Raw genomic sequence first — 18282 nt, forward strand, 5'->3', positions numbered from 1 at the left:
TTGGCACCAATTGCTCAAATAGTAAAATATGTTAACTCTTTCTGTGCACTCATGCTCACAGGTTGACTGACAAGGAATACTGGTTTGCAGGTTTAGGGGTTTAGGTAGTTTTGAGAAACGGAGCGTTCCATGCAAAGAGAAATTTGCTGTGTGAAATACTAAGTCTGTATGATGCTCAATTACCAGCAACCAATATTTGTTTCTTACTATGAATACAATTCTTGGAGCTGGCTTAGTTTCAAATGTTATTAGGTAGATAGCATGTGGTGTTGTAGTAAGGAGTCTTATGTATGAACTGAAAATATACTGACTTTGATCACCCTATTCTAGGCAGTTTTGCCACCAATTGTGGGCTAATTTATATATAGCAGCCTATTTAATAGTTTGCTCTCATACTTCCAAAGCAAGTACGGAAGCAGACCACACAGAAACGTGAAAATGTTGCCTGATTTGCTACATAAAACTTTATTTGTTTTTCAAATCCTTGTCTAAGGTTTAGGAACATTCAATAGAAACGAAACTGCAAGCTACACGGTTCAAATGTGGAGCTGCTACAAGGTATGGTATCACTGCAGTGCTCAAAGCAGTATCACAATATGAGAGAAAAGGCTGTCTATTGCATTCTAGTATTGTTCCTTCCGCCTCTCTTTTCAGTTTCATATTAATGGCAAAAACGCTAAAATCAGTCAAAGGAAAAAAAAAAAGCCCACAAGCTCAGTCTCTAGAAACTTCATGCTTTCCTCGATTACTCCTAAAGGATCCCTTTACCGCTGAACCTCAGCACATACCATCAAATATTTCAAGTGGAACAAATTCATTAACTTGTAAACACTACTTAACTAACTGAAAGCCAGAGCAGAAACCTAGAGCACTGTTAAATCAACTTCAGGCAGGCACTGCATTTCATGTGTTAATACTTGCCATCTGCTCATGTTGCATTTTTTACCACAAGAAAAAAATGTGACTGCTGAGTAAAGACACTTAAAAAAAAGAAATAGGAGAAACCTGGCCTCACTTAACCATAAACTATGGATTTTTTTTTTTTTTTTTTTTTTTTTTTACACACGCACACACACTCACTCTCTGTATCTCTACTACAAACAGACAAACCTATGTGAAATAGTCTTTTTAGCTATTACTGCCTTAGAATAGCTACACTAGGAAACCTTAAAGAAAAAAGAAAGTGCCTGTGCATGTTTGGTACTCCAGACAGCAAGAAATTTGCCTCAGGGAGAAACACTTTGTAAAATAGGTGGGGGAAGGGTAATATGCTGGTAGACAGAGTGCATAAGGGACCCAACGCAGGAGCGTGTGCGCGTGTGCCTGCGTGTGCGCATTTCTGTTGGAGGCTCTGGAAAAAAATGCTCGTCACTACGGCTCCTAGAGGCTCCAGCACTGCAAAGCACCTTTCCTGCAACACAACCATTACATCATGCACAAAACTGCCTGCCGGCCGCAGAAAATGGCCCAGCCAGGAAGGGATGGATACTAGCAGATGGAACGTTTCTCCGCTTCGTGAAACATGCAATTTTTAAACTAATTATTTTCAAAAATTAGCTCTTTTTTAAAAAAAAAAGTTCTACCTTCTTACCCTTTGAAAACTAAAGGAGATCAACATTTTGCCACAAAAATTGGGCCTATGACTTAGAGGATGCCAAGACATGATCATATAAGCTTTGTTTTAGTTTTGGCCAAAGTGGTATTTCATTTGACATTGTGTGCTTCTACTAATAATCCTAAAGAGCACTCAAGCATTTCAGTAACGCAAGTGAAAAGGAATTTGCTATGGCACCAGGTCACCAAGGAATAAATATTTCTGAAATTATGTGCCATGAAGTTCTGCTTAGCTGTTCCCAAGAAAAAAGAAATTAAAATCGCCAGATCTGCCTTTGTGTCTTTTAACATCTGTCATGTTTTAAATGGGTGCTTATAAAGAACGCATCCGATGGACTACTTCGGTGCGTGACATCTACCATTAGTATGCCAGATACACAGGTCCCGATCTAGACGGGCAAATTCAAAAGCAAGTTTCTTGACAGCAGCTGTGAGGGAGGGAAGGACATGTGGTGATGGTGCATGAGGTGGAAACCTACCCCCTGGAAGCTGGACAAAACCCCTTCACATAAATCACTGCACAGTAACTGTGACAAACACTTGCTCCAATATATGCCCCAGTTGGAATGATAAAGTCAGTGCATGAAACTTGAAATTGTGACTTCTGGCTAAAGATTTGTCTCATCCCTTTCTTGTTATTAGTCCATAGAACTATTTTACCTTCATAAAACTACAGCATAGTATTCCCAACGTTACCTACCATGATTCGATTTTGATAAAGCTTTATTAGCTGCTGGGGTCTTATTCCCCATGTCTGGAAATAAAAATATTGTGGTCATAACCAAAGTAAACAAAGGTCAGCCTATGTTGCACACAACTGAAAAAAGGGCACTTAGCAGGATATATTCATGCCACAAATATTTGAACACAAGGCATTCTTTATAGTGAAAAAACCCCTCATCTGGTCCCAGATACTTCATCCTTAAAACTCATGTCTTTTTTACTTCCACCCCAGATCTTTTGCCAGATCTTTCCTCTCCACAAAGCAGCCCAGGTGTTTCTTGAATTCACTTAGCATTTCCAACACTTCACTCATTCTCACATTAATGAAACCCATATGTTTAAGTATTACAGTCTTCAGTTCCTTCCTTACTGCCCTTTTTCCTGATATTTGAATTCATTTTGTGAGTAGCTTTCCCTGTACTAAAAAAAGTTGCACAGATTTTATTAATATCTTTCATAATTTTGAGGACTACTGTAAAATTGCTTATTTACTTGAGACAGTTTTGATGCTAGGAAACAAGGATGTGTTACTCTCCTGTTACAACATTCAAGTTCCTATTTTCAAAAGTATATTGGTCCAGGATTACCCCTTTTACAGCTACCATTTAAGAGCTACTTCAAGAATTAATGTGGCAGACTGCATACTAATGAAAACTCGAAGAGAGAACAGCTTGCATCAAGACAGCTGCAGTGCTTTTCAACCCCAGTTGGCTTCCCTGCCTCTTCTCTAGTGTCCCTCCAAACTGCTGAAGCATCCACTAAACTGTCCCAGTTAACAGCCCAGCATATGAAAGAAAACAAAACTTTGGTTTCCCCTTTACTTTGACATACCAACAAAGATCCAGCCACTGTTATCTTCATCACAAGAGCTTGACACTCACTTCACCTGCTTGACTTTTAGTTATTCCTGTTTCTCATTACTGCCCTGTAATACAGGTATTCTAAACGCATTTAACAGTTACACATGCTCCTAGATGACAATGCAACTCTTTAAAAAAAGGTCCCAAACACAATCCAAGTGGAGGAAATACAACCAACCACCAAGACAAAAGGCCAGTAGAATCCCCCAGGAGTCTTCCCTATGTATCAGTCTCACACAGAAAAGGGAGAGGCACTGAAAATTAGTTGATAAAATACTTTTAAAAGGTGGTGGGTGTCCCAAGTAGGAACATCTATGTGGCAGCACAAGGAAATGGAGGAAAGAGTAGAGGAAGGGGGGAGTTAATTGGACATCTGTGTGACGCTGGGGGAGGGCAGACAGGAAAGCAGTAATAAACTCCATAAGCAGACGGTGCCACAGGGCTAGGGTAAGATTCCAGCTTTACTCGGAGCAAGGAAGTAGAATCCACATTTGTCAGAGTATGCCTGTGTAAAAATTATAACACCTTTGAACAGGCCCTGCTTACCCAGTGCATTTTGGAGGAGAACAGGCAATTTAGTAACAGCAATGTGGCCTTTAGCAGCACTGCGGTCACTTGTTAAAAGGGAGAGAAGAAAAAATGTCACCAGTATCTGAAGCTTCACTTTACCTCTCACCTCGTACACAAACCATCTCAAGTACTGCAGTGAAAGCTGAGATTCAGACTGATTTCACAAACAACATTATTTTGTGGATCACTTTGCATATGCGTTGATAGCTATACACATACTTACAGTTAACTTTATTTGAAAGTATTTATACAAGAACAGGATCCTTATTTCCCAGCCTTCATATTTGATTTATCTTTATATGTAAATGTACTTCCAGAAAAAGTTAACCTGATTTACAGTAAGAGTGATTTATATGAGAATTGCTCCTCTTTGAGTATCACTTTAGGATACTGTGAAAATCCACAAGCTATGATGTGTTACATATTATAAAAGCCAAATCAGAATAAAAATTCCTTTCCGAAATTCCCTCATGCCAACTTCATCCAAATTTTAACACAGAAATTACTCGGTGTGGAATATCTGGAGTGAGGATTTTTCTATTTAAAACTTTTACTAGCTCATAGCATCTTGGGTCTTGTACCAGTTTATGCAGTTATAAAATGGATTCTTTGTTCACCTGTCCTTTTTTAATCCTTTAAGAAAGGACTTCAGGTGGAAAGCTGAAGCATTATGATAGTTCAGCAAACAAGTTTCATGCAGAGAGTCTTCTACTCAGGGTTCTGTGGACACTTCAATGTAGTGCCAGGCCATACTGTAGATCTATGGTAGAACCATAATAAAGTAATTTTATTTCTCTATGCCTCCCATTCCCATCAGCAAGATGGTCCATGTGTTTCCTTTTGTCCATTTGTCTGGTGTGTTTACCCAGAAAGTAGTTTGAACCTGGAACTACTGCCAGTCACGTGCTTCAAGATTTAGCATCCCAATCTCAGTTAAGCCATCTAGTCCCCAGTATAAATCATCGGGTTTAAGGTAAAATTGTTTGTAAACAGAAAATAATTTTCAAGGTCAATTTTTTTTTGGTGCAGAATTAAAAATAGGAACAAAATAAACACAGAGATTTTTGCTTTTGTCACACTGAGACCACAATTTCTACAGACATTCCTCTGATGAGACACCATTACAAAAGTATATATTACATGGTTACAGAAATAAGTGGAGGAGCATACCATGCTGCACAGACAATAATCCACAGACATATGGTAAAACAAAGTTCCCACCAAGCTCACCACAAATATGGCTGGCAAGAACATAATTTCTCAATGTATTACAATCCGTTTGAAATGTTTAACCCTAACATCATGTTGTCTGCAGTATGTTTCTGCATCTCAGCTAGAATTTAAAGTGTAGCTGGTAGAGCGTAAACTGAGAAAAATAATATAACCAAAGGAACCCTGAAACAGGGAAAACAGTCATCCTTTTTCAGTAAGAGAATTCTAATATTTTGGAAAATGTGGTTAATTTCTCTTAACACCAGATGTATAAATGGCACACCTGTAACAAAGAAACTGGGATGTTGTCAGAAAAATCCAGACGAGTAATTCTGCTACAAAAAGGACCCAACAGCACCTTTCACAATATGCTGCTCTGCTGGCCCTAGGGCATTCATGCTAGAGACACAGCAGCCAAGTTTTAGCTTTTATTATTTTATTGCTTTTGGTTTTTTTAAGAATCAACATCAGCACAGCACAGGTTTATGAATTGGAACCCTGAACCACTGGGATTGTGAACCGTAAGTATTTTACACCATTGTTTTGTAACAATGAGTGCACACAATCCTGTTTAACAATGTACATGACAGCACAGAGCCTCATGTGGAAGACAGAAATACAAGTACGAACAGAAAATCTGATACAACTGAAGACATCCTATATTGCCCCAGAAGACAGGCCAGTGCAGAGCTGCAATGTAGAACATGCAGATGCTTAAATCAATAGTGTGAGCAGTAGCCCCTGCTTGCTGCATTCCTTACAGGAGCAGCCAAAGGCACATAAGAAAAGGGGAGGGTGAAGAGACATTTACCGCTTATTTCACTGGCGCCAGCTAATATCTTTTCTGTAACTAATTCACTTTAACTCTGCACAGGGCAATGTTATGTAAAACATTTCTGAAGGAAGATTTTTTCCTGCCTTTCAAAAGCAAGCATCAAAGCCTAGTAAACCATGTACTGCAGAATATATTTAAAGCTCAACAATACTAACCAATAGAGTCACTGAAACCGAACTCTGGAGGAGGAGCTCTTTACATGCAGAGGCTGAGTTTCTATTTTCTGGCACAGATTATACCAGCTTACAGAAAAGCAGTATTTTACAAATCTTTACATATGTAGCCAGAAGCTTTTGTCACTGAGATGCAATTATAGCCGAAAAACAATTTCTATCATAGAAGAGAGATGAGAGCACTAATGAAGGTGGCTTTCTGACAAATCAAGTTTTTCCCAAGTGTTTTTATTCATTCATTTGATCTCAATACTGGAATTTCGCAACAGGAATTGGCTCAGTCTCTTTCAAAACATAAAGGGCCTAATCCCTTCCCATTAGAGAACAGGAAGTCAGAAGCCAATCTTAGCGCTGATTAAAAAAAAAAGAATCTGGATTGTTATTTTAACTTCTTTTTCACATAAACTAGAGAATTATTTTTCCACTACCATTTCAGCATGACGGCTCGATTAAAAGCTGATGTCTCCCCTAAGTGGCACCTGTTTAGTACAAAAGACCCTTTGCACCAACTGCTCTCTACAGAGCAGCGATTACACTACAGCTTCTCCCCATCACTATGTAACTCAGAACATGTGCTGCACCAGTCCCTATTTATGTGCCTCTCTGCGTCCTGCTTTGGACAGTCTAACAATGACATTTCTAGTGCAAAGACTTTATCTGCTCTAAGTGCATTCAAACAAAATCGGTTCAAGAGGGAACAGGCGGTATTTTGTATTCTGACTTCTGTTCACGCACACTTGCAAACTGCATACTGTTATTGTCAACTGTGGTGTTTCTGTGTCTGCTGGATCCCACCAGCCCAAACTCCCACTTCTCCCCCAGCCCTCCTAATGTTCTCGATACAGAGGTGTGTGCATGTGTGTATTTCTACTCCTGTGTGCAGTCTTCAAACCCCAAACACTCTCATCTGCTCCTCCAAACCAACGGCACTGCTTGATGTCCCAGCACAGTGTTGCAGCCTCTCTCAAACTCTTCCACGATACACCAAGGCTCAGCAAACTGGCAAGAAACTCTGGCTTCACTTTGAGAATTGTGCATGCTCCCTCAGAGAAGCAGGCAAAAGCCATGGGTAGCTGAAATCTTGACTTCTGGACCTAACTGCTTCCTCTCACTTGAATCTTCCCATTTTTAAGTGTTATCTTTCTCAACACAGAACCAGTGTGACCGTTCTGGGCTCCCAAACCAGTTAATGAATCAGTCCAAATCAGAAGGGAACTGGATGAACTTCAAGCATAGCTGCAGGTAAAAGAAGCTGACCACACCCCAGAGTTCTTAACATTAAATATTTAAGTACATGTCAGATTTTTTTTGTTTTCCCCAATATTAAAAAATCACTGGTAGTATTCAGCACTTGAAAATTAATGAGTTTTAAATATGAATATAGTACACCCCCAGTTTTGAAATACTCTGTTGCTCTATTTTCTCTCTTCTCATCTTTCCCATCTGGTATGATTTAGTAATAATTTAACAAATATTTTTCTTCAAGGCTGTCATAAAAATCTCATAGCACTTTGGAAACACTAAACATTATCTTGTGAGGTAAATTAGGACACAAAGAAGTAGCATGACATATATGTGATCACACATTGTCAGTGGCAAAGACAGTAACAGAAATCCCAATATGTGCTTCTTTAGAGTCTTCAAGAAAAGAAATTGGTAGCAAATAGTGAAGCTGAAACCTACATCAAGTAACATTGAAGGATGATCTGCAAAAGTTAAATAAATGCAAAGTCTCAACATATGAAAGATTTCTTATTTCAATTATATATTTTTGTTAAGATTTTTTTATGAAAATTCAAACCCAGTTAGCTGTCTTCTACAGTAAGCAAAACATTAACTCTATATGGCTCTGTAGTCCTTCTGAGCTTTCTTCTCTCAGAGAATGAATCTACTACCAATCTATGGAGACTGCAGCCAGAAGTCTATACTTTACACTGGTAACCACTGAAAAGAACTGTTAAGTACAAGTCTCTTTCCTAGATACTTTAGTCAGCATAACTCATTAATAACTTTTGCTCATTACTGAGCTCAGATGAACTAATAAAGTTAACACACAGAATGCTTCATATCCCATTATCAATTTCCCAGTTCAGTTTGTTGGAATCTACCCCAGGTGTCAGGAAAAAACATAAGCCAGCACCTTAGCCAAGACAAGACAGCAAACCCCACCTCAGATAAGCAGCTGCTGTTCTAGAGATTACAATATTAGTAGAAAGAAAAAGACAACAAAAAGCCTCTGAAAAAGATCTAATAAATGTGCACTTTTCCTTCATACCATCAGCGTGAGGTTTTTTGGAGGTGATGATGTTCTAAGCCTTTCATTGCAACTATACAAGAGTTAAAAATTACTCTAAAAATAAGTATTTGACAAGATTCTCAGCCAATGACATTGAAATAAAATTTCTGGCTTTAAGAGAATGCCAGATATCACAAGATGCATGACAAAACAGCAAGAGTTGCTGACATTCAGTTTTCTTCCATTGGAAAAGATACTACTGGGTTTTTTTAAAATCCATATACTGGAGTTTTCTAAAATAGATTTCCTGTCCTTTCTCCAAGATTGCTGAACCCCATTCAGCCAGGGGACAGATAACATCTTTGGATAAAAGATTTGAAATCCCAGTTTGTCCCATACAAAGTTCAAGCTTTACAGAAGAAAAGCTTTTCTTCCACAGAGCCGCAAACTTCACAAGAGAAAGTTATTTCCTCTGTTCTGCTCCCTCGGGAGGTGTTATATTCTTATAACCTGTCAGACCTACCCAGTCATATCTGTAATTTATATTTAGTATAAGGTCATTTCTTTTCAGACCGTCTCTGGATATTCCTAACACAAAGAGTGAATTCTGATTACTCACTTTTCTCCCACAGATTAGACACCTTTCCCAGTGTTACTGTGCACTGGAAGTCATAGAAACAACTTTCTGAATACCCAAAAATCACAGTGAAAGATAAAAAAGACAAACATTACAGGATTTTGCTGCACCTTGACATATAATTGCAAAACTCTGAGAATGAGATTTCCATTGCATTTAAAATAGCATCCATGTTTAATTAGAAGTGGAAAAAACTTAGCTGAAATACATATACATGCACACACTGTACTCAGAGAGAAGGGCACTCTCAAGCTTTTTTACCCAGTCTGATCAAGGCTATGGAGAGAAGATACACAAGTTGGATATTATAATTTCAGAACAAATTATACTCACTGGCAAAAATGGTCAGGACAGTCCTAATTTTCAAATGGCTAAAGATGCCAAAGGGGCATCTCTGCAATGATTCCCTACATAACAGGGGAAAAAGGGTGGACAACTGGAAAGAAACAGATTTGGAGAGAGTACAGAAACTTGGATAGTTGGCAGGAATCTTACTGGGTTTCAGGCAACAGTCAAACCAAAAGGAAAGTTGCTGTAGAAATTCAAACTGTATTGCTATCCTTAAACAATTCACTCCTTTCCTGCACACTTTTAGTAAAAGTAATTCCTTACCAACACAGAGCATTGTCATTCAGATTCAGAATTCACAGTGAGAACCACAATGTAAAAGTTATTAACAAACAGCTGTACTGCATCATTCAAAGGTCCATACAGCCAAATAATCCCTCTTAGGTGGTGACCAGTTGAAGGGATTGCCTAGGGAAAGGTTTACAGGGTAAACGTACAAACTTATTTCCCAGTCTTCAAGAATTCATGGCTGAGGAACAGACATTTTGTTTAATATCCATTGGATTTCCCCTCCCCCCCCCCCCCCCTTGAATTTGTCCAATTGCTTTGGGAAGACATAACATCCTGGGGACATAAGTTCTATGGCATATTAATATATCACGTAAAGCAAGTACCTCCCTTTTTGTATTGTGAACCTGCCTGCTGATAATTTCATTGGATGACCCTAGTTCTTGGGTTATGGGAGGGGGTGAATAATCATTCTCTATTCACCTGCTCCACATATAGAATGACTTCACAAATCTCTATCCTGTCCTCCTTCAGGCTGAGTCTTCATCTGTTTAGAAACGTCTGTGAGAAAAACTCTTCCTTATCTGTGCTCATCCTTGTTACCTCTCTCACCATGTTTTCTAGTTGTACTAATTTGGGGAGAAAGGATGGGAAGGAGGGATCAGATCAGTACAGTAGGAAGCTACACTGTTCTCTATTTATTTGTCTCTTTTGTTCACTAATAATTATCATTCCAATATGCCTGCGAGCATGAATACACAATTACACAGTATTTCAAAATTTTTCTTTGCAATTATAAGGAATAAAAAAAAAAAAAAGAAAACACTATACTGTCTTCAAGCCCAGCCCAAGCCAGCTTCTGAGTAAATAGTCTGGCCTTCTCCACATTCTTATTGTTGTCCTAGTTATACAACATTATTTGTATAGGCAGACCAACCTTGCAGAACTTCCAGCTTTGATATATTTTCCAGACTGGGTATCTGCCACAGGTTTAACATGTTCGGAAACTTTTAGTGAACAAAAATCAAGCCAATTCAGATAATGAAATTAAGGAAAAGTATGTGTTGTTTAGCTCTTTTGAAAAGATTCAATGCCTTCATAAGCTACAGCAGAGATTTTAAATTGGCAGTAAACTACCCTCATATCAGGGACATATTCTCCCACTTCTATGAAAATATTACCAAATTTGGCCAAGTTACAACTCTTTACTGAGTCTATATAAACTGTGGTTTTCTAAAGATTCACTAGAGTTTGACAGCTGAAGATGAAATCAGTATGCACCATCTCCTGTCCACGCCTCTGTTAACCAGACTGAATATTCATTATTCTCTTTAAGCAGTTAAGGTTTGTCCTGGATCTGCAGAAACTGAACTAGACTTTTCCTGCAACTGAAGCTTCCAGAGCTTGCTATGACACCAGACAAAAACCTCAAGTGGTTCAGCTGTACCTACATGATCTCTGACACCTGAGTATTATTGCCTACCCTGTATTAGGCATACTGGTACAGAAGCCCCTTGGAAGAAAATGATGAGGGAAACATAATGGCAGAAACAGAGAGGACAAAAGAAAGCAGAGAAGTAGTTGAGACTAGAACAAGGATCCTGATAGAGATATGCTAAGACTAAAAACATGGTAGATATCACATCAAGATGGAGAGAGAGGAATGGAAGGGATGCGTTCAAAAAAGGCTAACTGGAGATTGTGATGAATTCCTGGGGTAACAACAGATTTAGAGAATGACCTGGGAGCTTAGAGAAGGAAAACAGAATATAAAGGTAAGTGGTATGAAGATATTCTTGGAAAAGAACAGGGTCAGAAAGGATGAAGAGTACGTAAAGCTTCCTAGAGTCCACATCAGATCTCATCTTCCTTGACTCTCAATATTCTTCTATCAGCAAATATTGCTAAAACTCACTGAAAGAGTTTTCATCCCCCTCTAGTGCTCATCCACAGATGACCCTATGAAGTAATTTTGACATAATTGACATAAAACCAAAGACTAAATAAAAGAGCAATCTATGCTTAGGTCTCTAACGGCAAGATGATGTATAACAAGCTTCCTATTTGCATATACATATACAGAGAACATCCTTTAATTCAGGATCAAAATGTAGAGATCTTCAAAAATTACCACTGGAACTAGTCAATGGCTAAGCAACATCTCTTAAACAAAGAAAATTATTGAAAATTTTAAAAAATGTAAAAAAAAAAAATCACTTTACAGAAGCAAACTGCTGTAAGGCAACATTTGATACACCACTTTCTCACCTGTTGGAAGCAACTTTAAAGATACTCACGTTTTTAAATGAAGAGATAGTTGCACACTGAAATAATTTGCAAACAGTGTTAAGAAAGGTGCCATGGCTCTTCTCTGCTTCAAGCACTTGCTCTTCTAGGAAGGAAACATGGTGTGCAACCATTTTGACAAATGCCTATGGACAGAAGAAAAACACCTAATGAAAATTAAAAGCACCCGTGCTATGTTTCAGCATTATCCTAGCTAGAGATCAGAAATCAAATAAAAAGCTTTAACAGGATTTCAGAGTGCACTATTGCTAATATAAATATGCAAAGGGCATGTACTCAGAAGTACAGATGTTTACAGCCATGAGAAGAACCACTGGTCATGCCAAAGACTAATTTTTCTCCTTACCTAAGGGCAGACTTTTGCTCCCTTTTCAGCATGCAGAGTATGTAAGCACTTGCACAGTGTCTAAAGGTCTGGCAACACTTCAGCAGTGAGGTGAAAAGCTCTTCAGAACCCACAAAGTGACTGCTACTGCTGGTGGGAGTGAGGAAGTGGCCAAAGTGGTAGGAGGGAGTAGACAGCAGAGGAAAAGATAACAGGTGATTTTTAGCTAAAAAAGGTCAGGAATTATTGACCTAAAACTTACATGTGTTCAGCTTCAGTTGAAATTTGAGCCATAAGGGAAAGGCAACTAGAAAGAACACAGTATTTACTTCTTAAAATGCAGAACAGTTTGGAAAGAGTTTTGATACTCTCTATTAATGATTAAGCTTCACTTTTTGGTTTTTGGGTTTGGTTTTTTTTTTTTTTTTTTCCCCTGAGAAGTTGATCACTGCCCATTTTAGGGATGGGGAAGGTGAGGTTGAACAGGTAAATTAATTGCCCAAAATGTACCAGTGGCAACATCAAAATTAAAACCCAGCAGATTCTCATCCTATATAACCCTTACACAACAGTCCTTTCCTTTTCTACTCTCAGGAGTACAAGTTAATTTCTCTTGAAAGTCCCCATGGATGCTAAGCTTTAAATTTAAAAGTTCTAATTAAAACATTAACTACTGCTCAAATTGCCAATTTAATCTTCTGCTCTCAGATTACTGCCATTACAGCTGGTAATATTAGGAAGAAGAACTGATTCCTAGCCAATCAAGGTATTAGCCTCCCTTGATAACCAAGAAAAAGCCTCTCAACAAAATTCTGCTGCATTATTCAAGGACAACCTGTAGCCTAGCAGAGACTGGTGTTTTCTTCATATTCCAAATTACTGTGTCCCTACAGCTGTACTAGGGGAATGGGGTCAGGAAGGATTTTTTCCCCCTGTATTAGAGGGGAAAAAAGCAATAAGGAACCTATTGTTTACCACATTTCTGGCACAAGAGTTTTGATTTTCTTTTCCTGTTCAAAGAGGAAAACACCCCCCCACACTTCTCGAACCACCTATAAGCATAGAATGTGCAAAAACACTTACATGGGTGAGACAATTCCAGAAACAGTTGGTTTGGAGCCTGATTCAGTTAGCCGTTTTTCCACGGTCCTATCTTAGATATACATTCAAGTATGGCCAAATTGTCAAGTTATGCTGAGAAACCGCTAGCTATTTCTTGGACCGGGGTACTCAGTTTGGAAAACTAGACAGGTTTCTAAACAGGTTAACAGTTGACTCCCACTTTTGTTCTAAAATGCCTTGCCTCAATTTCCTGTCTGAAGCTTTCTCCTGGTGCAGTGCAAGTCCCTAAAACATGAAGTGGTTTGATAAGTCTGTTATCAAATATAGGTGTAAAAATGCAGACTACAAAAAATGAATTGCATTTAAAGAAAACTTGCTGAAAGTTAAGTCAATTGCCCTGTCCCTCCCAGCATAATAAACCTTACCAGAGGATATTACTTTGCACAGAGGCAGAGCCTGAAGCTTAAGCACTGCTTATCTGGATTTAATGCCACAAACACTTGGTTTCTTTCACGTTGAGTCAGTTAAAACTGATTTTAAACATCACACAATTTATCTCGTCATGTTTTCATTACATTCCTCCCAGAGGCAAACTTGCCCTCAGTTGACACAAATTTTAACATACTGCTTACTAAATATGGTGAGGGCATCATCTCAGTGAGTCATACTGGCTTCCCTCATTCAGGATACAATAAACACTGAACCAGACACGACAGAAGATGGGAGCTCAGAGATCTCTCCACTACTATGTAAGATGATCATCAACAACTTAAAATGGGTATGTCCAGCACTGGATGCAAGACATGAATTTTTGAAGTTATAAATGGTTTCACAGATACACCTTCAAGTCACAAAACAAATTAACATTAATATCATTATTATTAACATCAAAACCACAACTAATGCTTTTAATCTGCCATTAGGAATTGTAGAATCCACAGCAATAAATTACTCAGTGATGTTCCAAAACCATAAACATTTATATGTGCTGAACCATGGGTAAACATACTGATTTTAAAAAAAAAAACATAAGACAATAGAGTGTCATAAATATCTGAGTGCTCCATATAAATACCTGGACAATTAACCTATAAAACACATAAAAAGAAGGATGTAAATTTTCTAATGCAATGAACAAACCTCTAATTTATCGACTTTGGCATAGATGTGGTTCATTTCCATCACCTTGTCTTTAATGAGCGGAATGGTCTCATCCAGGATCTCTGATGTATCACTTCTAATCTGCATGAAAAAAAAGTATCTCACATGAGGATGCATCTTGAAGGTAAACCCTACGCTATTTTTTTCGCTTCACTATTTTTTCATATGAATATTTCAAAAAACACCTATTCAGAAAAGATATCACAAGGGCCCTTTTGTGCAGTATGTTATAAGGTACAGATTGGGATAATAACTTCCTTTCTCAAGTAATCCATGAGACAACAAAAAAATCCCAACAGTAGATGACAGGACTCCCACACCAAAACTGTAACCAGATCCTTCCCTTGTCTCCCCCCCTTTCCACACTACTCCCAAGAGAATATCTCTTTTCTATTATGAAAGACTGTAGACATGATGGGTAATGATGGATTTAAAATGAAAACTGCCTCTATACCATCTATCACGCTTTGATTTTATTGAAGAAGAGCTAACTCATACTACGTATCAATTAGTTTTTGGAAAGAGTCAGATGTTTGAGTACAGCACTTCTAGTATCTTGCCTTCAACTGGGGCTCAGGACTAGAGTTCACAGGAGAGCAAGAATGTTCACACAACACTACAGTGTAGGCACCTCAGAGAAAGCTGCTGCTCCTGAGGCCCTGTCACTTACCACAATAGCTACGTGTCCTAATACAGGAAAGAGTCGGGGTTTTTTTTTTTTTTGTTACCTACTACAACCAAGTTTGTTTCCGATATCCATATGAGAGACTAAACCTTAGCTGAAATCCTGCCGAGTTTTGAGTTAGCAAGAATTACCCATTTCCTATATAAACAACTGCCAGTGCTTTGTTAGGTGGCAGCAAGATACACCCCAAACAGCACTATAGCTAATGGCACCTACAAGCCAAAAATGTTGGATAAGACGAAAACCAGGAAGATCTCTCTGAAGGGAAAGATAAAAGCAAACCCAAGAAAACCTCCACTAAAATACCCAAATAGGCATTTGTAAAACAGAGCAGCAACTCAGTGACAAGAGAAATAAGAGAGGCAGTTGAGCCCACTTTTATACAAGCTCTCTTCCTCAACTACAATAGAGTATAGGAAGCCTTGGTCGTCTTCTGGATTAAAGCTGTGCTGCCTACAATTTTAATGGACTTAAAGAATATAGAGGAACAAGGATCTCTTCAAAAAAGATTTTTGTCCCAAAGATATTCTTCTTTCAACTTCATAGGAAAGAGTAAGGATCTTTTGGCTAGAATGGTGCAAATCTGGAGTTGGGCTAATACTGCAGGCAATTTTCTGGGCATTTTGAGATTTAATCCAGAATGTCAAATAAAGCATAAATGTCTGCTATAAATCATTTAATCTATGGACCATGCTTTATAAACTCTAATAGGTACTCAGACATTTTACTGATGATCATATGACTCATTGGTGTGTTTGGGTTTGTTTTAAGAAGTTGTGTTTTTAAAAGCTGAGTATAAACAAAGCTATATACATATAAAATGACTCATAGTAAGATTTTATGGTATTTTTATTACCAGAATGACTAAATGCAAATCAAGTGCTTTTATAGTGCTATAAGTGTTCTGTAATAGGAGATCAAACAGACATACCAAAATAGTAGTAGCTTCCTATTGTAAACAAACCAACAGTATCTCCTGTATTACTGGTCTCAGCACTGCATCCAGCAAATATATATATGGACACCTCCCCCAGCAGTGATATAACTGTGTACACAGACACGCTCTGTTATCTTTACAGTATCTACTTTATATCCAACAGAAAGTGAGAACAGACACTCAGGCAGAATCCCTGTGAACGAAGTCAGACTTATATTTCCTAATGTTAAATAAAAATACAGAAGTAATACATAATGAAGGAGCCAAAGCAGATGAATTCCAGGTTTGTTCTATTGAATTCTTTTGGGTCAATAGTAGGCAAAAAATCTCACCTCTATCATAACGCACATGTGAAAAACAGATTGGTGATCTGTCTGAGGTGAGGTTCACACTCAGGTAAACTACATCGGATTAAAATCTGAACCTGAAATCTCCAAAGATAAGGTAACAAACTTATTTGCTAATGTTGGTCTCAGAAAGGACTAGGGAAAAGCCGCTCTTACAGCTAAATGCTACATAACTACTGTAAATATAAACACAGTTTGGGACACAGCCAGAAAAGAGAGAGATGTTGTACAGACCCAGTAGAAAAACTATCAACATAAGGTCAGAGCAGACATGGAACAAATCTAAACCATCTTTCTTTGAGAGTAAAAGCAAATGACCAATATAAGACACAGGAGAGCTGATCTTCCAGCAAGCAGCCTGTGATGAAAGGAAATGATATGCAAATATGATTCAAGAAGAGTCATTCTGCAGCAGTCTGCAGAACCACAGCAACAGAGGAGTTCAAGAGGAGTCAGCACATGACAAAGGGAAATGATTCTCTTGGTACAGCAACCTCTCATGAGCCAGAGAAAGCAGGACTGGTCTGAAACCCCACATTATGAAACAAGATTTATTTCCCCTTGTGCAATGTATTTTATTTTTTCTTACTGAAGATTTAGCAGAGTGCTCAGCACAAGCACCAGAGCAGTCCATGGGAAAAAAACCTGTCATCTTCTTACTAGATTTTACTATGCTAATTGGAGGGGGCGGTAAGGAGGGAAGGTTTGATTGAGCTTTGTCTTCTAATGCAAGTCAGCAAGACTAAGCTCAAGGAGGCAGCAAACCAACAGCACCAAAGTCAGTTAGGAGACAGCACAACCAGAGTATGAATGATGAATAGAACACAAACCAGGAACAGCACATTGCATGTAGGGCAGCGAGACCTGATCCTTGCATACGCTGCACTTCAACCTGTACCAGTTAAACAAGCACAGATTCTTGTTATTTCGTATTTTATAAAAACTATTACTTTTTCAGGAAAAGGAAAAAAAAGGTAGCTGGAGCCACAAGTCAAAAATACTGTGCAAATTCTAGTTGTCACAGGGACTTTTTTGAAAGGATCTCTCTATATTCTTTTTCAGTCTTTGATCCCATATGTTGACACAGAGTAGCATAAAAGGATCACAAGTAAAAGTAACCACTGTAAACTGAACAGCTCAGTGGTGAGAAAACTGAGGATGGTATGTTCCTGAGAACTTAGCAAACCCTAGCCACAGTGAACCAAACAAAAGATCTCTTCCTCTCTTTTCCCCAGTGATGAAACCAGGTTTCACACCTAGGGCCTGAGGGAGGAGGTTCCCAAACTCTAAATCCATGAGACAAAGATCAGCAGTTAGCAGCTGGTCTGTGGAACCCTAATAAAGCAAGATTTACAACACATCCTTCCCCGAGGCAAATTCTGCAAGAAGGTTCAATGGCTTGAGGACTAGGACTAGTTTTTACAAACTAGTGAATATACTGCAGCATCAACATACATGAGCATCAGATATAAGCAGAGATTTTGTATCTATTCATACATCCTCTTGGAGGATTAGGAGCCAAAGAAATTGAAGCAGTGAATTTCCACATATAACTAAACCAGCCGTGCATGTCTGAATAGCTGTAATTTTCAATCATGCTTTAAGATATACAAGAAGCACAAAGAATCGTATCTAAAAAGGTAACCAATAATGACCCAGGGAAACAATATGAGAACAGCATATACAAGAGTCTGGTTATTACAATGAAATTTTCTTGCTTTTGTGCCACTGGTTCAAATCATAGCTCAGTTAAAATCAGTTTGATGATTATACTTGAGAGGGTCTGAAGCCACTTAAAAGACATTAATTTACTTTGTTGAAGTCAATGCCCTAAGGAAGACATCACAAAAAGTTAAATAGCTGGCACTAAAATTCTTCTAGCACAATCTTTTCTTTGCAAGATGCTCTTTCCATGGCAAGTGTGAGGCATGCTGAACTGTATTGACATTGTCACTGTGACTTACCTACCATACAAGTGTCCATTTTAAGTGTTACGCTGTGTCTAGCCAGGTACAGCAGTAT

General features: G+C 38.4%; 1 protein-coding gene across 1 annotated transcript in view; it reads right to left on the reverse strand.

The window, feature by feature from the left end:
- The window catches only part of BCAS4 (breast carcinoma amplified sequence 4), a 45302-nt gene that overhangs the window by 17094 nt on the left and 9926 nt on the right, over positions 1 to 18282 (reverse strand). Inside the window, exons 3-4 of the mRNA XM_074888149.1 lie at positions 14271 to 14372; positions 11734 to 11868 (exon numbers count right to left, since the gene is read on the reverse strand). Coding sequence (XP_074744250.1) covers positions 11734 to 11868; positions 14271 to 14372 — 237 coding nt within the window. The remainder of the gene's footprint in view (positions 1 to 11733; positions 11869 to 14270; positions 14373 to 18282) is intronic.

Source organism: Strix uralensis, chromosome 18, assembly GCF_047716275.1.
Source record: "Strix uralensis isolate ZFMK-TIS-50842 chromosome 18, bStrUra1, whole genome shotgun sequence".
NCBI classification, from domain to species: Eukaryota; Metazoa; Chordata; class Aves; order Strigiformes; family Strigidae; genus Strix; species Strix uralensis.